The 24157-nt window shown below is 47.5% G+C and overlaps 3 protein-coding genes across 5 annotated transcripts in view; 1 reads left to right on the forward strand and 2 right to left on the reverse strand.

Moving 5' to 3' along the window:
• The window catches only part of SAAL1 (serum amyloid A like 1), a 72384-nt gene that overhangs the window by 21412 nt on the left and 26815 nt on the right, over positions 1–24157 (forward strand). The window contains exon 1 of one of the 2 annotated variants that reach the window (XM_040409781.1): positions 18890–18985. The exons of the other annotated variant lie outside the window; for it this stretch is intronic. The gene's annotated coding sequence lies outside the window, so the exon portion shown is untranslated. Of the gene's footprint in view, positions 1–18889; positions 18986–24157 lie in introns of those variants that run through there. 2 annotated transcript variants of the gene reach the window in all.
• Positions 4578–9420, reverse strand: LOC120980607 (serum amyloid A-5 protein-like). Of its 2 annotated transcripts, none has more exons than XM_040409791.1 (4): positions 9359–9420; positions 5722–5875; positions 5439–5577; positions 4578–4847 (listed from the first exon to the last, which is right to left on the reverse strand). In XM_040409791.1, the coding sequence occupies exons 2-4, from the start codon at positions 5849–5851 to the stop codon at positions 4706–4708; spliced, it is 411 nt and encodes a 136-aa protein (XP_040265725.1). In that variant the 5' UTR covers positions 5852–5875; positions 9359–9420; the 3' UTR covers positions 4578–4705. The 2 variants fall into 2 exon arrangements, with proteins under 2 accessions (XP_040265725.1, XP_040265726.1); XM_040409792.1 differs by having other exon boundaries at positions 5722–5870; positions 9359–9380.
• On the reverse strand, positions 13939–23910 carry LOC120980340. The gene is made up of 7 exons (XM_040409384.1): positions 23753–23910; positions 22648–22801; positions 22407–22545; positions 21927–22065; positions 14831–14984; positions 14548–14686; positions 13939–14208 (listed from the first exon to the last, which is right to left on the reverse strand). The coding sequence occupies exons 2-7, from the start codon at positions 22775–22777 to the stop codon at positions 14067–14069; spliced, it is 843 nt and encodes a 280-aa protein (XP_040265318.1). The 5' UTR covers positions 22778–22801; positions 23753–23910; the 3' UTR covers positions 13939–14066.

The following is a 24157-nucleotide window of genomic DNA, read 5'->3' on the forward strand; positions in this document are numbered from 1 at the left end:
CACTTGCAGCCCGAACGCCGCCCCTGGGCACTTGCAGCCCGAACGCCGCCCCTGGGCACTTGCAGCCCGAACGCCGCCCCTGGGCACTTGCAGCCCGAACGCCGCCCCTGGGCACTTGCAGCCCGAACGCCGCCCCTGGGCACTTGCAGCCCGAACGCCGCCCCTGGGCACTTGCAGCCCGAACGCCGCCCCTGGGCACTTGCAGCCCGAACGCCGCCCCTGGGCACTTGCAGCCCGAACGCCGCCCCTGGGCACTTGCAGCCCGAACGCCGCCCCTGGGCACTTGCAGCCCGAACGCCGCCCCTGGGCACTTGCAGCCCGAACGCCGCCCCTGGGCACTTGCAGCCCGAACGCCGCCCCTGGGCACTTGCAGCCCGAACGCCGCCCCTGGGCACTTGCAGCCCGAACGCCGCCCCTGGGCACTTGCAGCCCGAACGCCGCCCCTGGGCACTTGCAGCCCGAACGCCGCCCCTGGGCACTTGCAGCCCGAACGCCGCCCCTGGGCACTTGCAGCCCGAACGCCGCCCCTGGGCACTTGCAGCCCGAACGCCGCCCCTGGGCACTTGCAGCCCGAACGCCGCCCCTGGGCACTTGCAGCCCGAACGCCGCCCCTGGGCACTTGCAGCCCGAACGCCGCCCCTGGGCACTTGCAGCCCGAACGCCGCCCCTGGGCACTTGCAGCCCGAACGCCGCCCCTGGGCACTTGCAGCCCGAACGCCGCCCCTGGGCACTTGCAGCCCGAACGCCGCCCCTGGGCACTTGCAGCCCGAACGCCGCCCCTGGGCACTTGCAGCCCGAACGCCGCCCCTGGGCACTTGCAGCCCGAACGCCGCCCCTGGGCACTTGCAGCCCGAACGCCGCCCCTGGGCACTTGCAGCCCGAACGCCGCCCCTGGGCACTTGCAGCCCGAACGCCGCCCCTGGGCACTTGCAGCCCGAACGCCGCCCCTGGGCACTTGCAGCCCGAACGCCGCCCCTGGGCACTTGCAGCCCGAACGCCGCCCCTGGGCACTTGCAGCCCGAACGCCGCCCCTGGGCACTTGCAGCCCGAACGCCGCCCCTGGGCACTTGCAGCCCGAACGCCGCCCCTGGGCACTTGCAGCCCGAACGCCGCCCCTGGGCACTTGCAGCCCGAACGCCGCCCCTGGGCACTTGCAGCCCGAACGCCGCCCCTGGGCACTTGCAGCCCGAACGCCGCCCCTGGGCACTTGCAGCCCGAACGCCGCCCCTGGGCACTTGCAGCCCGAACGCCGCCCCTGGGCACTTGCAGCCCGAACGCCGCCCCTGGGCACTTGCAGCCCGAACGCCGCCCCTGGGCACTTGCAGCCCGAACGCCGCCCCTGGGCACTTGCAGCCCGAACGCCGCCCCTGGGCACTTGCAGCCCGAACGCCGCCCCTGGGCACTTGCAGCCCGAACGCCGCCCCTGGGCACTTGCAGCCCGAACGCCGCCCCTGGGCACTTGCAGCCCGAACGCCGCCCCTGGGCACTTGCAGCCCGAACGCCGCCCCTGGGCACTTGCAGCCCGAACGCCGCCCCTGGGCACTTGCAGCCCGAACGCCGCCCCTGGGCACTTGCAGCCCGAACGCCGCCCCTGGGCACTTGCAGCCCGAACGCCGCCCCTGGGCACTTGCAGCCCGAACGCCGCCCCTGGGCACTTGCGAGCCCTCATTTACATATGAATAAAACTCTGTTTTTGCCCCTGGTGAACATCCAAACAAAAAGACAAAGGTACCATTTGACTGATCTATAGTTATGCTACAGTTCTATGTAAGTGGTCTATAAGGGCAAATTGTGGTGACCGACTCCCTTTAAGGTGAAAAATGTCCCGGTCCTTAAGGGGTTAAGACAAATCACAGTCGTATTAACCTTCTCTGTATTAGGCCTCATGCACACGGCCGTGTTCCGCGGCCGAGAGCGGTCCGTGGTAACCCGGCCGGGCTTCCTTCTGACAGCAGGAGTGCACGGCGTCATTGGTTGCTATGACGCCGTGCGCTTCATGCCGCCGCTGCTGTACAGTGATACACTCGTATGATCTATACCAGTGTATCACTGTACAGCAGCGGCGGCATGAAGCGCACGGCGTCATAGCAACCAATGACTCCGTGCGCTCCTGCTGTCAGCAGGAATCCCGGCCGGGTTACCGCGGAACGCGGCCGTGTGCATGAGGCCTTAGTCTTGGATCAAGACGCTCAGGATTTGAGATCTGAGAGGTAAATCTGTGTTACAGGTAACGTCCCGCTATACAGAGCGCTTTCTAGGGAGCATTGAGAAGATACCCACAAAGGTACCATTCATGGCAGTAGGATCCAGGCCCGAGCAAATGTCAGGAGGCTGTGCCAGTTACGTGTTGCTTCTGATTACCCTCCTGCTGTTATCTTACTGGTTCTGGTCCAGTATTAGATAGTATTACTATACCACTTGTGACTGTTCAGCTCTCACAGAGGCCTCATGCACACTACTGTGTTTTCCGTTCACACTTTTTTGGGGATTGGACGTGGACCCGTTCATTTCTATGGAACCGCAAAAAATGTTCTGTCCACATCCATGTGACCGTCCAGCAAAAATAAATTTAAAAAAGTCAGTTTTGCAGATAATAGGCATTTTTACAGTGGGACAGTGGGAAGATCCATGGTTTACGGACTGCAAAATGCATATAGTTGTGTGCATGAGGCCTGACCTTCAGTGCATTTAAAGGGGTTCTCCTATGGTCTGTGCATCCAGTGTTAGTATGGTGGTAATTCTGGTGTGTCATCCAGTCACACTCTGGGGTGGGGTGGGGGGGCCAGTCCACATCACTGAACCCCGGGCTCCGGTTATGCGCTCGTCAGCAATGCTTTGTGTAAATATCACTGAGCGGCATTTATCAGTCGTGCCCCCAGTAGCAGTTTTAACGGCGTGATAAATGATCCGAATTTGTAGATCATGGCGATAACCGGCAAGTGGTAATGTGCCTTTAATGGGGCGTATTCAGGTCCAGTACCTGGAGCGGCACGGCCTGTAAATACAGCCCTGGTTGTGTCTCTACAGCTGCTGCTCCAGCTAGACAGCCGCCCCCATAATAAAGTGGAGGGAAAGTAGAATCAAACACAATCGGAAAATAAAACCTGATTAGGAAATATCAAGTGTTGCAGTAAAAGTTTTTATTTAAAATATATTTGTAGCCTTTTTATATTAAAATAAAATCTACATTCCGTTAAATCCCAAGTTGCAGAATGATGGCAGATATCAAAGGCCACCTGTCCCCAGGATCTTGGACTGTTGCAGATAAGGGGTTTTGTTATTTTCCTACTGCCTCCCATTTCCCCCTCTGTCAGCGCTCAAAGCTGCACTGCTTGTCAGGACTGCTCAGCGCATGCACAGGAGTCCTCTCTGTTAGGTCAGCCCAGCAGTCCTTGCTGTGTATTTCAGTGCAGCTTTGAGCACTGACGGCGGAGGCAGTATCTGTGTATTACTGCTGATAAGAGGCCAAGCTTGTGCCGACAGATTCCCTATTATGTATTGTGCAGCGTCTCGTGCCCCTTCTCTGTGTCTTGGTCTCATTTTCCCAGAAATGGTGAAATATGTAAAATGGAGCCGTGTAAAAGTCACTTTCTGCGGTTAGGTGGCGAAATTGCTCTATATATTACCGGTATATATTCTGCAACATAGGACCATCCAGAGTCCTCCATCGGTTGCAGTTGCCCAATGTTTACATGACCGAAACTTGGCTGGAAGTTGCACAATATCGCTGTACCACTTGGGTCACACGCGTTGAGGCACCGTCCAAGCCTAGGACTTGGGTGACAATAGCTTTATTAGGCGATCAGCGTTGCAAATCTGACTTTGCAAAGCAACTTTTTCTTTCTCACTTTTTGTTGCTCTTATTGTGGCAAAACCATTGCAGCGCCTTTTATACTATGCAAAGGGTGAAAAATCCGGCATGCGTAATACATTCTTATTTTGCTGAGATTTCACATAAATGGCGGCAGTAATTGCAATATGACTTTGATGTGTGAATACAAATGTAATTCTGTTAAGTGCTGCCAGCAGGTGGCGGCATTACTCTGCGACGCACCCTCCTGCTTAGGCTACATTCACACGAACGCATTTTGTTTCTGTGTCCATTCTGTTTTTTGCAGATTGGATGAGGACCCATTCATTTCAATGGATCTGCAAAAAAATGCAGACAGCACACAGTGTTCTGTCCGTTAACTAGCCCTGCAAAAAAATATAGCATGTCTGTTTTGCGGACAAGAATAGGCATTGTTACAATGGATCCGCAAAAAAATCTGATGCAATACTGATGTCACGCGGACGTCATCCTTATTTTTCATGGATCCCCATTTTGTGTACCGCAAAATACATATGGTCGTGTGAATGTAGCCTTATGAAGTGGACTGCAGGAGGAGCCCAGAGGAGGTATTTCACATTGGGGGCGAGGGGTTGTGACCTGGGGTTGGAGGGGCAGATGTGTGATGCTATTATACGAGGTGCTGACTTTTGTGAGGGTGTTCCAATGTGCAGGCTGGTGTCCCCCCTTGTGGGGAGTCTGAAAGTTGTGAAGTGTGTACATACAGCGGTATAGAAACTCAATCATCTAAAGATAATGCACCTTTTATTCCTATAGGGGGCGCTCTCATTAGTGAATACTGAAATAGTTACAACTTGTGGATGAGACGATTGGCATTAATTACACTATCACGCCATAGAATTGCCGCGTCCAGGTCTAGTATTTGTCAGGGAGACCTTTAGGCCTGTAGTGATTGGGGTCCCGGCCGCTCCGCCCCCACTCGTTTGCTCTCTGATCTGCAGCGCTGTCCTCGGCCCCTCTTCCGCTGCTTGACGTCTGGATGGATTCTCTTGCATCACTAGGGAAAGATGGGAATAATTGCAGACTGAGTAGAGGTTTACACTGTAATATGTCACTTTTCAAGTACTTTGCTTTAGTAGTATTGTCTACTCCTGTCACAGCCAAAGCTGCATTAAAAATGTTGCTAGTTTTATTACTGTTAGCTGCAGGACATCTCCCTGGTGAGACAATGTATAGACAGTGGTTTGCAATCTGTGGGCATGCACCGCTGCAGACCACTACTTCTGAGCATGCTTTGTTGTGGTGCCTTCTGGGAGTTGTAGTTACTAATGACTCTTAAGTAGTGTTGAACGAACTTCTGTTTTAAGTTCGGCGTCTAAAGTTCGGCTTCCGGTTAGCGGAGAATCCCGATATGGATTCCGAATTCCGTTGTGGTCCGTGGTAGCGGAATCAATAATCGGCCATTATTGATTCCGCTACCACGGACCACAACGGAATTCGGAATCAATATCGGGATCCTCCGCTAACCGGAAGCCGAACTTTAGACTCCGAACTTAAAACAGAAGTTCGCTCAACACTACTCTTAAGGTCTGAAGACCACATGTCACAGAATGACCTTGAAGGTTTCTATAAAGATGGGGCCACCTACCTTATAACCCTGGCTGCCCACTCTCCACCACACCCTCTCTGTGCGGCATCGTAATTCCCCCGGGCATGGAAATACTTGTCGGAATTCTTCCAGTTGGCATCTCTCATATCGTTATAGGCTCGAGCCATGTCCCAGGATCCTGCAACACATTAAAGAATACAAGTCCAACTGTTGCCATCCATTAGCTGCCATGTTGATGTATTGTACTCAGCGTGTGACTGCAGACACTAGGAGTAGTAGTCAAAGAGCTACATACTGAAGACCCCTCCTCAGAACAACTTACCTTGACCGGCTTCTTTAACAAATCTGGCGCCGTCCTTGATTTTCCTGCCGGTGTCTTCTAGCCAGTCTAAGACTTGTGCATGAGCCACAGCCATAGACAGGACCAGCACAAGGAGCAGCGGGACCTTCATTGGGATCTGCCGGAATGTTCTTTTCTGGCAGAAAAATAAAGTAGACAAAAATCTAATTTAGTAAATCTGCTTATTTTTGTTTTGTACATGGACTGTGGTTGATACTGCAGTTTATCCCGTAGATAATAATTTACATGTTTTTTTTTTTTGTTTGTTTTTTACGGATCCTGAGCTACATCCTGTATTATACTCCAGAGCTGCACTCACTATTCTGCTGGTGCAGTCACTGTGTACATACATTACTTATCCTGTACTGATCCTGAGTTACATCCTGTATTATACTCCAGAGCTGCACTCACTATTCTACTGGTGGTGTCACTGTGTACATACATTACTTATCCTGTACTGACCCTGAGTTACATTCTGTATTATACTCCAGAGCTGCACTCACTATTCTGCTCACTATAATAGTGAGTGCAGCTCTGGAGTATAATATAGGATTTAACTCAGGATCAGTACAGGATAAGTAATGTATGTACACAGTGACTGCACCAGGATAATAGTGAGTGCAGCTCTGGAGTATAATACAGCATATAACTCAGGATCAGTACAGGATAAGTAATGTATGTACACAGTGACTGCACCAGCAGAATAGTGAGTGCAGCTCTGGAGTATAATACAGGATGTAACTCAGGATCAGTACAGGATAAGTAATGTATGTACACAGTGACTGCACCAGGATAATAGTGAGTGCAGCTCTGGAGTATAATACAGGACATAGCTGAGGATCAGTACAGGATAAGTAATGTCCTGTATGATACATCAGCGTCGGGGAGGATGTCAAACACATTAGATTTAGATCTCACCTATGGCCCGCTTCACGGTCTCTCTTATCCCTACATGTGCAGATATGTACAGGGCGCGCAGCCAGACTTGTATTAATGCCGGGAAATGCTCAGAACCAGGAGCCTTACTCCCATTTATTCCATCACTAGAAGCAGGTCTGGCCCCTGATGAGGCACAAAAACAATGTGACAAATCGCACAGGAATTATTCAGGATTGAGTGTATCAGCCATGAAAGATCTTGAAGGTCCCTTTACTTGGGATCCCGTCAATCTGCTGCTCGCTGGTGGAGGGGAGCGCGGCATTTACATGCAGCGATCTTCTCCACAGTATGGGGAGCAGTAATCGCTAATTCCATCGCTCATCATCTGCCACCAGCAAACGTGTTTTTGTGTGCGCACAAATGATGGGATTACCGATGAACGAGCGTACATTTACACTGCCAGACAGTCGCTAAAGAGCGGTCCTATGAACAATTATCTTTAGGATTCTCGGCCTGTGTAAAGGGCCCTTTAGACCGTCGGCAATTCAGTGTTCATTAGGCAGGCAGTCCATTCAGGCTGTGCATATCTCAGGAAAATCTATGTCGGAGAGAGAATTATGAGCCCGATGAGCAGTCATTCTTGTCACTAGGTCAATGACAGGGAGCAAAGTTAAAGTGTAACTGCCGTTTCATTTTTTATTCCCTAATGGTATAGTACACCCTGCTGTATAAGTGCTTTTGTGATTTAAAATTCGATCATTTTCAGTTTTACCTGCTAATAACTCCCACAGATGCATGCTACTTTCCTTTTCAGCAGCTCTCATCACACAGCGCTGCCATGTGCAGTCCATCTTCTCAGTATTATAACAAGAGACAGATGAGCAGCACTGACAGCCAGGAGCTGGGCTGAGGCAGAAAGTGGAGGGGGTGGGCTGCTGTAGATGGTGATATCTTCTTAATGGTAGCAGCTAGAAATATGCAACTGGTCTTGTTTGAAAGCTGACAGTCCAGGCTTTTTCATACAAGACCAGAATGACAGCTCTAGTCCAAGCAACAGAGGAGAAATCACTGTTAGAAATAGTCGGAAATAATTGCAGGTAAAATCTGCTTTTACTTTCAGCTTTATTTACAGCATTCCGATTTCTATCATTGATATCTTCCCCTGTACTGAACAGATTTGTCATTCTGGTATTGTCTGAAAGCTTGGAATGTCAGATTTGAGACAATACAACTCCCATATTTCTAGTTGGTACCAAGCCAGAGATAAAGGCAGTCAAAGCAGCCCCCTCACTGTCAGTCTGGAAGAGGGACAGCTGGCTATTTAGAGGTTAAAAGAAATGCTTACTTATTTCATGTAATTGCCAGGCTTGTCTCTGGTTAGCTGTATGTGAGGATACACACTGCTCTGGGTACTGTGGGAAGTTATCTGCTTTCTGATTGGTCCTGCTAGTTCATGTGAGGAGAGCGAGGGCTTATGGGAAGTGAGGGAAATACAGGATGTCCTCAAGGAAGGGCAAAGATCACCACAGGAAGAGCAGCAGAGGCCATCTTAGGAAGTTGCTGATATAGAGGCACAGAGAAATATGGTTGCTAAGGGCTGAATACAGACATCAGAAAGGTAAAGTTAGCTGAAAAATGCAGCTTCATGAATATCTGCCCTTCAGCATCACATATGTTAGGAATTTCATTTTTGGTAGTGAAATGGCAGTTACACTTTAAAGGGGTTGTCCAACTTCAGCAAATGGCATTGATCCTGTAGAGAAAGTTAATACAAGGCGCTTACTAATGTATTGTGATTGGCCATACTGCTTCTCTTGCTGGCTAGATTTATTTATTTTTCCATCACATTATACACTGCTTGTTTCCATAGTTACGACCACCCTGCAATCCATCAGCGGTGGTCGTGTTTGCACACTATAGCTAAAAATGCCAGCCTCTCTGGTAGCCGAGAGCGCACATGGGCTGGTGCTTTTTCCTATAGTGTGCAAGCATGACCACCACTGATGGAATGCAGGGTGGTCCTAACCATGGAAACGAGCCGTGTATAATGTGATGGAAAAATGAATTCAGCCAGCAAGGAGACAATGTGGATACTAGCAATACATTAGTAAGTGCCTTGTATTAACTTCCTCTACAAGATAAGTGCCACTTGCTGAAGTGACACAACCCCTTTAATCACAAACCGATCTGTCCACCTAGGGCTATCCTAAGCTGAAATACACAGCTAGCAAAATCCTGCAGACCAGGTATTAGACTGACAGAGTATCAGTACTGGTGCACGATGTAACAATGTATCGCTCTGTTTACTGTTTGTAAGTACATTGTATATCCTCACAATTCTCTTATCTTTCAAAGCTCAGCCTTTTCCTTTGCATGTGACCCAATACAAAATCTGCCCCAGTATCTTCTGGGTCTGGATCGCGCTGTTCTGCTCTAAAAAATCTGTTTCGGATAATTTAATCCAAATTAATTCCTACCATAAACTCGTAAGTCGAGAGCCATTTTGGGTTCTTTTCTTATTCCCAGGCTACTAAAAAGTCATCTTGGTTGCTAAGTTCTCCAGAATTGTGTCTCTCTCTCTGCAGCAGTAAGGCTGAGTTCACACTTCAGTTATTTGGTCAGTTATTTCCATCAGTTATTTTGCGCTAAAACCAGGTGCTGCTCTAAACACAGAACAGGAGCAGATCTCTCCATTATACCTGATATCTGTGTAGGCCTAAGGCAGTAATCATGCCCTCACCTGTATCAGGATCTGCAGTCTGCTCCTTGCCGGGCTCTGGGGTCCGTCCGGCGGCAGCGCTATTTATCCCAGTTGCTCGCCGGCTGCTCCAATCAGATCCTGCAATCTGGAAGTCACTAATGTCCTTACAGTGTAAAAGCCTCTGTTCTAGACATTTCTCAATCAGAGAATTTCTTACTTTCGGTTTATTCTGGGTTTCCCAGAATCTCTACCCTTTCATTGGCTGGGAGGAGAAAGCTTTATGCACTTGGAATTTCCACTTAGACTTTGCTAATAATAAGAAAAATATGTCATTTATTGTGGGGGAATCTGAAATGCTACAAGAAATAGACCAGGACACGTGTACATCGGTGTTTATGTAGTAGAAGCAGAAGTGGGGTAATGGCGGGGAAATCTTATGCTAAAAGCGATGTCTGGGTTACAAAATGCCTGTTTGTCACATCCTTAGAACTAGAACTGGGTGCAGACAGTCTCCATTAGAGTGTCAATGAATCATCGCCGCAGCCATCAAGACTGGGTGTTGGGGCTGCCCACCCGACAATTTACTGGGATTATGAGCTGAAACGAATGGCACCCTTTACAGACAAAAGGTGAGTGGAGTTGGCGCAGCGCTAGGATAGAGAGAAAAAAACGGTAAAACCAGTGAAGTGCCGCAGTAAATAATCTGGTCAGCAGTCCTTTCATTATCTTAAGGCAGGATTATGATGAGTTATCTCTATTATAAAGCTGGGGGCAGATAACAAAGGATCCACCAATTAGAATAGGTGATGGACACAGGTCACCTCTTTTGCTTTCCTGCGCAGGTCACAGAGCATGCCCACACCGCTCCCTGAGTGAGCTCTTCCGAGAGGTCCAAACCCTCAGTAAGGCTACTTTCACATCTGCGTGATCCGGCCGAGGATCTCAAAACCAGAATTAAACGGATCCGAGCCACTTATTACATCCGGAATCATCCGTTCCATTCGAACGCGGTTGTATTAAATCAAAACTGAACATCCAGTTATTTCACTATATAAAGAAAATTAATAAAACGGATCCAACACCATTGACTTACATTGATTTTCATGCCTGGTCCAGTTTGTTCAATTTCGCAAACTGGACACAAAACTGCAGCGTGCAGCGGTTTTATGTCCGGCAGCAAAACGGTACAGATACATACTTAACCTGATCAGATTTGTCCCCATTGACAATGAATGGGGACAAAACTGAACCGTTTAATTCCGGTTTTGAGACCCTCTGCCGGATCTCAAAACCGGATTTGAAAACGCAGATAGGAAAGTAGCCTAAGATGGGCCCACGTTGTGTGTGGCAGCAGAAGTAAGGTCGTGGTGCTGGATCCGATGAGGACCTTACCTGCGCTGCCCGCCCTGAGGCCCAGAGAAGGCAGGAGCAGGGAGAGGTGTAAGGAGGCCGAATGTATCTGAAGTCTGCGGTATGTGACTGCCGCTAATGAGACAGACCCTGCCCCTCTGATAATGTGACTGCAGCTAATGAGACAGACCCTGCCCCTCTGATAATGTGACTGCCGCTAATGAGACAGACCCTGCCCCTCTGATAATGTGACTGCCGCTAATGAGACAGACCCTGCCCCTCTGATAATGTGACTGCCGCTAATGAGACAGACCCTGCCCCTCTGATAATGTGACTGCCGCTAATGAGACAGACCCTGCCCCTCTGATAATGTGACTGCCGCTAATGAGACAGACCCTGCCCCTCTGATAATGTGACTGCCGCTAATGAGACAGACCCTGCCCCTCTGATAATGTGACTGCAGCTAATGAGACAGACCCTGCCCCTCTGATAATGTGACTGCTGCTAATGAGACAGACCCTGCCCCTCTGATAATGTGACTGCAGCTAATGAGACAGACCCTGCCCCTCTGATAATGTGACTGCTGCTAATGAGACAGACCCTGCCCCTCTGATAATGTGACTGCCGCTAATGAGACAGACCCTGCCCCTCTGATAATGTGACTGCTGCTAATGAGACAGACCCTGCCCCTCTGATAATGTGACTGCAGCTAATGAGACAGACCCTGCCCCTCTGATAATGTGACTTCCGCTAACGAGACAGACCCTGCCCCTCTGATAATGTGACTGCTGCTAATGAGACAGACCCTGCCCCTCTGATAATGTGACTGCAGCTAATGAGACAGACCCTGCCCCTCTGATAATGTGACTGCAGCTAATGAGACAGACCCTGCCCCTCTGATAATGTGACTGCAGCTAATGAGACAGACCCTGCCCCTCTGATAATGTGACTGCAGCTAATGAGACAGACCCTGCCCCTCTGATAATGTGACTGCAGCTAATGAGACGGACCCTGCCCCTCTGATAATGTGACTGCAGCTAATGAGACGGACCCTGCCCCTCTGATAATGTGACTTCCGCTAATGAGACAGACCCTGCCCCTCTGATAATGTGACTGCCGCTAATGAGACGGACCCTGCCCCTCTGATAATGGGACTGCAGCTAATGAGACGGACCCTGCACCTCTGATAATGGGACTGCAGCTAATGAGACGGACCCTGCCCCTCTGATAATGTGACTGCCACTAATGAGACAGACCCTGCCCCTCATTCCTGCCATTCAGCCACCACCGGAAAACCCACAGTGGAGGGAGTGGGAAGCCGAAAGCTCCATTCACGGTCTAGTGGGTGTGCTGGGTTCCTGCAGCTCAGCTCCCCTTCAAGGAAGGTTTCAGACCCCACGGATCTGATATTGATGACTTATCTTAAAGAAAGGTCGTCAGTATCTAGAGCTTTGACAGCCCCTTTAAGACAAATCACAGTCCACATCACTGAACCCCGGGCTCCGGTTATGCGCCTGTCAGCAATGCTTTGTGTAAATATCACTGAGCGGCATTTATCAGTCGTGCCCCCAGTAGCAGTTTTAACGGCGTGATAAATGATCCGAATTTGTAGATCATGGCGATAACCGGCAAGTGGTAATGTGCCTTTAATGGGGCGTATTCAGGTCCAGTACCTGGAGCGGCACGGCCTGTAAATACAGCCCTGGTTGTGTCTCTACAGCTGCTGCTCCAGCTAGACAGCCGCCCCCATAATAAAGTGGAGGGAAAGTAGAATCAAACACAATCGGAAAATAAAACCTGATTAGGAAATATCAAGTGTTGCAGTAAAAGTTTTTATTTAAAATATATTTTTTGCCTTTTTATATTAAAATAAAATATACATTCCGTTAAATCCCAAGTTGCAGAATGATGGCAGATATCAAAGGCCACCTGTCCCCAGGATCTTGGACTGTTGCAGATAAGGGGTTTTGTTATTTTCCTACTGCCTCCCATTTCCCCCTCTGTCAGCGCTCAAAGCTGCACTGCTTGTCAGGACTGCTCAGCGCATGCACAGGAGTCCTCTCTGTTAGGTCAGCCCAGCAGTCCTTGCTGTGTATTTCAGTGCAGCTTTGAGCACTGACGGCGGAGGCAGTATCTGTGTATTACTGCTGATAAGAGTCCAAGCTTGTGCCGACAGATTCCCTATTATGTATTGTGCAGCGTCTCGTGCCCCTTCTCTGTGTCTTGGTCTCATTTTCCCAGAAATGGTGAAATATGTAAAATGGAGCCGTGTAAAAGTCACTTTCTGCGGTTAGGTGGCGAAATTGCTCTATATATTACCGGTATATATTCTGCAACATAGGACCATCCAGAGTCCTCCATCGGTTGCAGTTGCCCAATGTTTACATGACCGAAACTTGGCTGGAAGTTGCACAATATCGCCGTACAACTTGGGTCACACGCGTTGAGGCACCGTCCAAGCCTAGGACTTGGGTGACAATAGCTTTATTAGGCGATCAGCGTTGCAAATCTGACTTTGCAAAGCAACTTTTTTTTTCTCACTTTTTGTTGCTCTCATTGTGGCAAAACCATTGCAGCGCCTTTTATACTATGCAAAGGGTGAAAAATCCGGCATGCGTAATACATTCTTATTTTGCTGAGATTTCACATAAATGGCGGCAGTAATTGCAATATGACTTTGATGTGTGAATACAAATGTAATTCTGTTAAGTGCTGCCAGCAGGTGGCGGCATTACTCTGCGACGCACCCTCCTGCTTAGGCTACATTCACACGAACGCATTTTGTTTCTGTGTCCATTCTGTTTTTTGCAGATTGGATGAGGACTCATTCATTTCAATGGATCTGCAAAAAATGCGGACAGCACACAGTGTTCTGTCCGTTAACTAGCCCTGCCAAAAAATATAGCATGTCTGTTTTGCGGACAAGAATAGGCATTGTTACAATGGATCCGCAAAAAAATCAGATGCAATACTGATGTCACGCGGACGTCATCCTTATTTTTCATGGATCCTCATTTTGTGTACCGCAAAATACATATGGTCGTGTGAATGTAGCCTTATGAAGTGGACTGCAGGAGGAGCCCAGAGGAGGTATTTCACATTGGGGGCGAGGGGTTGTGACCTGGGGTTGGAGGGGCAGATGTGTGATGCTATTATACGAGGTGCTGACTTTTGTGAGGGTGTTCCAATGTGCAGGCTGGTGTCCCCCCTTGTGGGGAGTCTGAAAGTTGTGAAGTGTGTACATACAGCGGTATAGAAACTCAATCATCTAAAGATAATGCACCTTTTATTCCTATAGGGGGCGCTCTCATTAGTGAATACTGAAATAGTTACAACTTGTGGATGAGACGATTGGCATTAATTACACTATCACGCCATAGAATTGCCGCGTCCAGGTCTAGTATTTGTCAGGGAGACCTTTAGGCCTGTAGTGATTGGGGTCCCGGCCGCTCCGCCCCCACTCGTTTGCTCTCTGATCTGCAGCGCTGTCCTCGGCCCCTCCTCCGCTGCTTGACGTCTGGATGAATTCTCTTGCGTCACTAGGGAAAGATGGGAATAATTGCAGACTGAGTAGAGGTTTACACTGTAATTTCACTTTTCAAGTACTTTGCTTTAGTAGTATTGTCTACTCCAGTCACAGCCAAAGCTGCATTAAAAATGTTGCTAGTTTTACTGTTAGCTGCAGGACATCTCCCTGGTGAGACAATGTATAGACAGTGGTTTGCAATCTGTGGGCATACACCGCTGCAGACCACTACTTCTGAGCATGCTTTGTTGTGGTGCCTTCTGGGAGTTGTAGTTACTAATGACTCTTAAGGTCTGAAGACCACATGTCCCAGAATGACCTTGAAGGTTTCTATAAAGATGGGGCCACCTACCTTATAAACCTGGCTGCCCACTCTCCACCACACCCTCTCTGTGCGGCATCGTAATTCCCCCGGGCATGGAAATACTTGTCGGAATTCTTCCAGTTGGCATCTCTCATATCGTTATAGGCTCGAGCCATGTCCCAGGATCCTGCAACACATTAAAGAATACAAGTCCAACTGTTGCCATCCATTAGCTGCCATGTTGATGTATTGTACTCAGCGTGTGACTGCAGACACTAGGAGTAGTAGTCAAAGAGCTACATACTGAAGACCCCTCCTCAGAACAACTTACCTTGACCGGCTTCTTTAACAAATCTGGCGCCGTCCTTGATTTTCCTGCCAGTGTCTTCTAGCCAGTCTAAGACTTGTGCATGAGCCACAGCCATAGACAGGACCAGCACAAGGAGCAGCGGGACCTTCATTGGGATCTGCCGGGATGTTCTTTTCTGGCAGAAAAATAAAGTAGACAAAAATCTAATTTAGTAAATCTGCTTATTTTGCTTTTGTACATGGACTGTGGTTGATACTGCAGTTTATCCCGTAGATATTAATTACATGTTTTTTTTTGTTTTTTGTTTTTTTACGGATCCTGAGCTACATCCTGTATTACGGTATACTCCACAGCTGCACTCACTATTCTGCTGGTGCAGTCGCTGTGTACATACATACATTACTTATCCTGTACTGATCCTGAGATACAGCCTGTATTATACTCCAGAGCTGCACTCACTATTCTGCTGGTGCAGTCACTGTGTACATACATTACTTATCCTGTACTGATCCTGAGTTACATCCTGTATTATACTCCAGACCTGCACTCACTATTCTGCTGGTGCAGTCACTGTGTACATGCATTTCTTATCCTGTACTGATCCTGAGTTACATTCTGTATTATACTCCAGAGCTGCACTCACTATTCTGCTCACTATAATAGTGAGTGCAGCTCTGGAGTATAATATAGGATGTAACTCAGGATCAGTACAGGATAAGTAATGTATGTACACAGTGACTGCACCAGGATAATAGTGAGTGCAGCTCTGGAGTATAATACAGGACATAGCTGAGGATCAGTACAGGATAAGTAATGTCCTGTATGATACATCAGCGTCGGGGAGGATGTCAAACACATTAGATTTAGATCTCACATATGGCCCGCTTCACTGTCTCTCTTATCCCTACATGTGCAGATATGTACAGGGCGCGCAGCCAGACTTGTATTAATGCCGGGAAATGCTCAGAACCAGGAGCCTTACTCCCATTTATTCCATCACTAGAAGCAGGTCTGACCCCTGATGAGGCACAAAAACAGTGTGACAAATCGCACAGGAATTATTCAGGATTGAGTGTATCAGCCATGTAAGATCTTGAAGGTCCCTTTACTTGGGATCCCGACAATCTGCTGCTCGCTGGTGGAGGAGAGCGCGGCATTTACATGCAGCGATCTCCTCCACAGTATGGGGAGCAGTAATCGCTAATTCCATCGCTCATCATCTGCCACCAGCAAACGTGTTTTTGTGTGCGCACAAATGATGGGATTACCGATGAACGAGCGTACATTTACACTGCCAGACAGTCGCTAAAGAGCGGTCCTATGAACAATTATCTTTAGGATTCTCGGCCTGTGTAAAGGGCCCTTTAGACCGTCGGCAATTCAGTGTTTATTAGGCAGGCAGTCCATTCAGGCTGTGCATATCTCAGGAAAATCTGTCGGAGAGAGAATTATGAGCCCGATGAGCAGTCATTCTTGTCATTCTTGTCACTAGGTCAATGACAGGGAGCAAAGTTAAAGTGTAACTGCTGTTATCATTTTTTTATTCCCTAATGGTATAGTACACCCTGCTGTATAAGTGCTTTTGTGATTTAAAATTCGATCATTTTCAGTTTTACCTGCTAATAACTCCCACAAATGCATGCTACTTTCCTTTTCAGCAGCTCTCATCACACAGCGCTGCCATGTGCAGTCCATCTTCTCAGTATTATAACAAGAGACAGATGAGCAGCACTGACAGCCAGGAGCTGGGCTGAGGCAGAAAGTGGAGGGGGTGGGCTGCTGTAGATGGTGATATCTTCTTAATGGTAGCAGCTAGAAATATGCAACTGGTCTTGTTTGAAAGCTGACAGTCCAGGCTTTTTCATACAAGACCAGAATGACAGCTCTAGTCCAAGCAACAGAGGAGAAATCACTGTTAGAAATAGTCGGAAATAATTGCAGGTAAAATCTGCTTTTACTTTCAGCTTTATTTACAGCATCCCGGTTTCTATCATTGATATCTTCCCCTGTACTGAACAGATTTAGGTCATTCTGGTATTGTCTGAAAGCTTGGAATGTCAGATTTGAGAAAATACAACTCCCATATTTCTAGTTGGTACCAAGCCAGAGATAAAGGCAGTCAAAGCAGCCCCCTCACTGTCAGTCTGGAAGAGGGACAGCTGGCTATTTAGAGGTTAAAAGAAATGCTTACTTATTTCATGTAATTGCCAGGCTTGTCTCTGGTTAGCTGTATGTGAGGATACACACTGCTCTGGGTACTGTGGGAAGTTATCTGCTTTCTGATTGGTCCTGCTTGTTCATGTGAGGATAGCGAGGGCTTATGGGAAGTGAGGGAAATACAGGATGGCCTCAAGGAAGGGCAAAGATCACCACAGGAAGAGCAGCAGAGGCCATCTTAGGAAGTTGCTGATATAGAGGCACAGAGAAATATGGTTGCTAAGGGCTGAATACAGACATCAGAAAGGTAAAGTTAGCTGAAAAATGCAGCTTCATGAATATCTGCCCTTCAGCATCACATATGTTAGGAATTTCATTTTTGGTAGTAAAATGGCAGTTACACTTTAAAGGGGTTGTCCAACTTCAGCAAATGGCATTGATCCTGTAGAGAAAGTTAATACAAGGCGCTTACTAATGTATTGTGATTGGCCATACTGCTTCTCTTGCTGGCTAGATTTATTTATTTTTCCATCACATTATACACTGCTTGTTTCCATAGTTACGACCACCCTGCAATCCATCAGCGGTGGTCGTGTTTGCACACTATAGCTAAAAATGCCAGCCTCTCTGGTAGCCGAGAGCGCACATGGGCTGGTGCTTTTTCCTATAGTGTGCAAGCATGACCACCACTGATGGAATGCAGGGTGGTCCTAACCATGGAAACGAGCCGTGTATAATGTGATGGAAAAATGAATTCAGCCAGCAAGGAGACAATGTGGATACTAGCAATACATTAGTAAGTGCCTTGTATTAACTTCCTCTACAAGATAAGTGCCACTTGCTGAAGTGACACAACCCCTTTAATCACAAACCGATCTGTCCACCTAGGGCTATCCTAGGCTGAAATATACAGCTAGCAAAATCCTGCAGACCAGGTATTAGACTGACAGAGTATCAGTACTGGTGCACGATGTAACAATGTATCGCTCTGTTTACTGTTTGTAAGTACATTGTATATCCTCACAATTCTCTTATCTTTCAAAGCTCAGCCTTTTCCTTTGCATGTGACCCAATACAAAATCTGCCCCAGTATCTTCTGGGTCTGGATCGCGCTGTTCTGCTCTAAAAAATCTGTTTCGGATAATTTAATCCAAATTAATTCCTACCATAAACTCGTAAGTCGAGAGCCATTTTGGGTTCTTTTCTTATTCCCAGGCTACTAAAAAGTCATCTTGGTTGCTAAGTTCTCCAGAATTGTGTCTCTCTCTCTGCAGCAGTAAGGCTGAGTTCACACTTCAGTTATTTGGTCAGTTATTTCCATCAGTTATTTTGCGCTAAAACCAGGTGCTGCTCTAAACACAGAACAGGAGCAGATCTCTCCATTGTACCTGATATCTGTGTAGGCCTAAGGCAGTAATCATGCCCTCACCTGTATCAGGATCTGCAGTCTGCTCCTTGCCGGGCTCTGGGGTCCGTCCGGCGGCAGCGCTATTTATCCCAGTTGCTCGCCGGCTGCTCCAATCAGATCCTGCAATCTGGAAGTCACTAATGTCCTTACAGTGTAAAAGCCTCTGTTCTAGACATTTCTCAATCTGAGAATTTCTTACTTTCGGTTTATTCTGGGTTTCCCAGAATCTCTACCCTTTCATTGGCTGGGAGGAGAAAGCTTTAGGCACTTGGAATTTCCACTTAGACTTTGCTAATAATAAGAAAAATATGTCATTTATTGTGGGGGAATCTGAAATGCTACAAGAAATAGACCAGGACACGTGTACATCGGTGTTTATGTAGTAGAAGCAGAAGTGGGGTAATGGCGGGGAAATCTTATGCTAAAAGCGATGTCTGGGTTACAAAATGCCTGTTTGTCACATCCTTAGAACTAGAACTGGGTGCAGACAGTCTCCATTAGAGTGTCAATGAATCATCGCCGCAGCCATCAAGACTGGGTGTTGGGGCTGCCCACCCGACAATTTACTGGGATTATGAGCTGAAACGAATGGCACCCTTTACAGACAAAAGGTGAGTGGAGTTGGCGCAGCGCTAGGATAGAGAGAAAAAAACGGTAAAACCAGTGAAGTGCCGCAGTAAATAATCTGGTCAGCAGTCCTTTCATTATCTTAAGGCAGGATTATGATGAGTTATCTCTATTATAAAGCTGGGGGCAGATAACAAAGGATCCACCAATTAGAATAGGTGATGGACACAGGTCACCTCTTTTGCTTTCCTGCGCAGGTCACAGAGCATGCCCACACCGCTCCCTGAGTGAGCTCTTCCGAGAGGTCCAAACCCTCAGTAAGGCTACTTTCACATCTGTGTGATCCGGCCGAGGATCTCAAAACCAGAATTAAACGGATCCGAGCCACTTATTACATCCGGAATCATCCGTTCCACTCGAACGCGGTTGTATTAAATCAAAACTGAACATCCAGTTATTTCACTATATAAAGAAAATTAATAAATAAAACGGATCTGACACCATTGACTTACATTGATTTTCATGCCTGGTCCAGTTTGTTGAATTTCTCAAGCTGGACACAAAACTGCAGCTTGCAGCGGTTTTATGTCCGGCAGCAAAACGGAACAGATACATACTTAACCTGATCAGATTTGTCCCCATTGACAATGAATGGGGACAAAACTGAACCGTTTAATTCCGGTTTTGAGATCCTCTGCCGGATCTCAAAACCGGAATTGAAAACGCAGATAGGAAAGTAGCCTAAGATGGGCCCACGTTGTGTGTGGCAGCAGAAGTAAGGTCGTGGTGCTGGATCCGATGAGGACCTTACCTTACCTATAATGTGACTGCCACTAATGAGACAGACCCTGCCCCTCAGTCCTGCCATTCAGCCACCACCGGAAAACCCACAGTGGAGGGAGTGGGAAGCCGAAAGCTCCATCCACGGTCTAGTGGGTGTGCTGGGTTCCTGCAGCTCAGCTCCCCTTCAAGGAAGGTTTCAGACCCCACGGATCTGATATTGATGACTTATCTTAAAGAAAGGTCGTCAGTATCTAGAGCTTTGACAGCCCCTTTAAGACAATTCACAGTCCACATCACTGAACCCCGGGCTCCGGTTATGCGCCTGTCAGCAATGCTTTGTGTAAATATCACTGAGCGGCATTTATCAGTCGTGCCCCCAGTAGCAGTTTTAACGGCGTGATAAATGATCCGAATTTGTAGATCATGGCGATAACCGGCAAGTGGTAATGTGCCTTTAATGGGGCGTATTCAGGTCCAGTACCTGGAGCGGCACGGCCTGTAAATACAGCCCTGGTTGTGTCTCTACAGCTGCTGCTCCAGCTAGACAGCCGCCCCCATAATAAAGTGGAGGGAAAGTAGAATCAAACACAATCGGAAAATAAAACCTGATTAGGAAAAATCAAGTGTTGCAGTAAAAGTTTTTATTTAAAATATATTTTTAGCCTTTTTATATTAAAATAAAATATACATTCCGTTAAATCCCAAGTTGCAGAATGATGGCAGATATCAAAGGCCACCTGTCCCCAGGATCTTGGACTGTTGCAGATAAGGGGTTTTGTTATTTTCCTACTGCCTCCCATTTCCCCCTCTGTCAGCGCTCAAAGCTGCACTGCTTGTCAGGACTGCTCAGCGCATGCACAGGAGTCCTCTCTGTTAGGTCAGCCCAGCAGTCCTTGCTGTGTATTTCAGTGCAGCTTTGAGCACTGACGGCGGAGGCAGTATCTGTGTATTACTGCTGATAAGAGTCCAAGCTTGTGCCGACAGATTCCCTATTATGTATTGTGCAGCGTCTCGTGCCCCTTCTCTGTGTCTTGGTCTCATTTTCCCAGAAATGTTTGAAATTTGTAAAATGGAGCCGTGTAAAAGTCACTTTCTGCGGTTAGGTGGCGAAATTGCTCTATATATTACCGGTATATATTCTGCAACATAGGACCATCCAGAGTCTTCCATCGGTTGCAGTTGCCCAATGTTTACATGACCGAAACTTAGCTGGAAGTTGCACAATATCGCCGTACAACTTGGGTCACACGCGTTGAGGCACCGCCCAAGCCTAGGACTTGGGTGACAATAGCTTTATTAGGCGATCAGCGTTGCAAATGTGACTTTGCAAAGCAACTTTTTTTTTTCACTTTTTGTTGCTCTTATTGTGGCAAAACCATTGCAGCGCCTTTTATACTATGCAAAGGGTGAAAAATCCGGCATGCGTAATACATTCTTATTTTTCTGAGATTTCACATAAATGGCGGCAGTAATTGCAATATGACTTTGATGCGTGAATACAAATGTAATTCTGTTAAGTGCTGCCAGCAGGTGGCGGCATTACTCTGCGACGCACCCTCCTGCTTAGGCTACATTCACACAAACGTATTTTGTTTCCGTGTCCATTGCATTTTTTTGCAGATTGGATGAGGACCCATTTATTTCAATGGGTCCGCAAAAAATGCGGACAGCACACAGTGTTCTGTCCGTTACGTAGCCCTGCAAAAAAATATAGAGCATGTCCTATTCTGTCCGTTTTGTGGACAAGAATAGGCATTGTTACAATGGATCCGCAAAAATAACGGATGCACCACGGATGTCACGCGGACGTCATCCTTATTTTTTGTGGATCTACGAGCTCCTTATGAATGTAGCCTTATGAAGTGGACTGCAGGAGGAGCCCAGAGGAGGTATTTCACATTGGGGGCGAGGGGTTGTGACCTGGGGTTGGAGGGGCAGATGTGTGATGCTATTATACGAGGTGCTGACTTTTGTGAGGGTGTTCCAATGTGCAGGCTGGTGTCCCCCCTTGTGGGGAGTCGTCTGAAAGTTGCGAAGTGTGTACATACAGCGGTATAGAAACTCAAGCATCTAAAAATAATGCACCTTTTATTCCTATAGGGGGCGCTCTCATTAGTGAATACAGAAGTAATTACAACTTGTGGATGAGACGATTGGCATTAATTACACTATCACGCCATAGAATTGCCGCGTCCAGGTCTAGTATTTGTCAGGGAGATCTTTAGGCCTGTAGTGATTGGGGTCCCGGCCGCTCCGCCCCCACTCGTTTGCTCTCTGATCTGCAGCGCTGTCCTCGGCCCCTCTTCCGCTGCCTGACGTCTGGATGGATTCTCTTGCATCACTAGGGAAAGATGGGAATAATTGCAGACTGAGTAAAGGTTTACACTCTAATATGTCACTTTTCAAGTACTTTGCTTTAGTAGTATTGTCTACTCCTGTCACAGCCAAAGCTGCATTCAAAATGTTGCTAGTTTTACTGTTAGCTGCAGGACATCTCCCTGGTGAGACAATGTATAGACAGTGGTTTGCAATCTGTGGGCATGCACCGCTGCAGACCACTACTTCTGAGCATGCTTTGTTGTGGTGCCTTCTGGGAGTTGTAGTTACTAATGACTCTTAAGGTCTGAAGACCACATGTCCCAGAATGACCTTGAAGGTTTCTATAAAGATGGGGCCACCTACCTTATAACCCTGGCTGCCCACTCTCCACCACTCCCTCTCTGTGCGGCATCGTAATTCCCCCGGGCATGGAAATACTTGTCGGAATTCTTCCAGTTGGCATCTCTCATATCTTTATAGGCTCGAGCCATGTCCCAGGATCCTGCAACACATTAAAGAATACAAGTCCAAATGTTGCCATCCATTAGCTGCCATGTTGATGTATCGTACTACATACTGAAGACCCCTCCTCAGAACAACTTACCTTGACCGGCTTCTTTAACAAATCTGGCACCGTCCTTGATTTTCCTGCCGGCGCCTGCTATCCAGTCTAAGACTTGTGCATGAGCCACAGCCATAGACAGGACCAGCACAAGGAGCAGCGGGACCTTCATTGGGATCTGCCGGGATGTTCTTTTCTGGCAGAAAGATAAAGTAGACAAAAATCTAATTTAGTAAATCTGCTTATTTTGCTTTTGTCCATGGACTGTGGTTGATGCTGCAGTTTATCCCGTAGATATTAATTTACATGTTTTTTTTTATGGATCCTGAGTTGCATCCTGTATTATACTCCAGAGCTGCACTCACTATTCTGCTGGTTTAGTCACTGTGTACATACATTACTTATCCTGTACTGATCCTGAGTTACATCCTGTATTATACTCCAGAGCTGCACTCACTATTCTGCTGGTGGAGTCACTGTGTACATACATTACTTATCCTGTACTGATCCTGAGTTACATCCTGTATTATACTCCAGAGCTGCACTCACTATTCTGCTGGTGCATTCACTGTGTAGTGTGTACATATATTACTGATCCTGAGTTACATCCTGTATTATACTCCAGAGCTGCACTCACTATTCTGCTGGTGCAGTCACTGTGTACATATATTACTGATCCTGAGTTACATCCTGTATTATACTCCAGAGCTGCACTCACTATTCTGCTGGTGCAGTCACTGTGTACATTACATTACTTATCCTGTACTGATCCTGAGTTACATCCTGTATTATACTCCAGAGCTGCACTCACTATTCTGCTGGTGCAGTCACTGTGCACATACATTACTTATCCTGTACTGATCCTGAGTTACATCCTGTATTATACTCCAGAGCTGCACTCACTATTCTGCTGGTGCAGTCACTGTGTACATACATTACTTATTCTGTATTGATCCTGAGTTACATCCTGTATTATACTCCAGAGCTGCACTCACTATTCTGGTGGAGTCACTGTGTACATACATTACTGTTGATCCCCATAACAAACTCTGGAAGTTTTCAACTGCAGAATTATAAATGCAGCTCTGGAGTATAGTGCAGTTTTGCTTGTTCCTATAAAGTATAAGTATGTAGTGCAGCTTCTCACCTTGTTAGTGATGTGGAGTCTCCTCCTCGCTCCAGGATTTGCTTCCTCTCATTATTGCTGCTATTTATTTCAGTTGCTGGTTAATTATTGCACCAATAGGAATCCTGGAAAATCCACCTTTTTGTTTTCCTGATGGCCGGTGCCAGAATTTCCAGTAATCTGGTATGCATATGTGGAAATTTCTTCTGGGAAGTCTCCATTCACCTTGTATTGAGCTGCAGTGTGTGGGGTGGGGTGGGGTGAGGGGGTCTCTATATGGGATGGGACGTATTTTGCAGGGGGCTTAGGGGGAGTGATGCGATTATCCTCTGGGAATTTCCACTCCGACCCTGTTGGAGAACACTGCAGGGTCCGCCAGCTGTTGTGAAACTACGACCCCCAATATACCCATGCTTCCTGCAGACT

This window comes from Bufo bufo, chromosome 10 (assembly GCF_905171765.1).
Source record: "Bufo bufo chromosome 10, aBufBuf1.1, whole genome shotgun sequence".
NCBI lineage: Eukaryota > Metazoa > Chordata > Amphibia > Anura > Bufonidae > Bufo > Bufo bufo.

Bases quoted from the DNA above. Each gene is read 5' to 3' on its own strand.
- LOC120980607 (XM_040409791.1), bottom strand. From the start codon at position 5,851: ATGAAGGTCCCGCTGCTCCTTGTGCTGGTCCTGTCTATGGCTGTGGCT. The intron at 5,578-5,721 runs GTAAGTTGTTCT...AATGTGTTGCAG, and splicing joins TGTTAAAGAAGCCGGTCAAG to GATCCTGGGACATGGCTCGA. The intron at 4,848-5,438 runs GTAGGTGGCCCC...ATCTTTCCCTAG, and splicing joins TGGGCAGCCAGGGTTATAAG to TGATGCAAGAGAATCCATCC.
- LOC120980340 (XM_040409384.1), bottom strand. From the start codon at position 22,777: ATGAAGGTCCCGCTGCTCCTTGTGCTGGTCCTGTCTATGGCTGTGGCT. The intron at 14,985-21,926 runs TAGACCTGGACG...TTTTTCTGCCAG, and splicing joins AAGATCTCCCTGACAAATAC to AAAAGAACATCCCGGCAGAT. The intron at 14,209-14,547 runs GTAGGTGGCCCC...ATCTTTCCCTAG, and splicing joins TGGGCAGCCAGGTTTATAAG to TGACGCAAGAGAATTCATCC.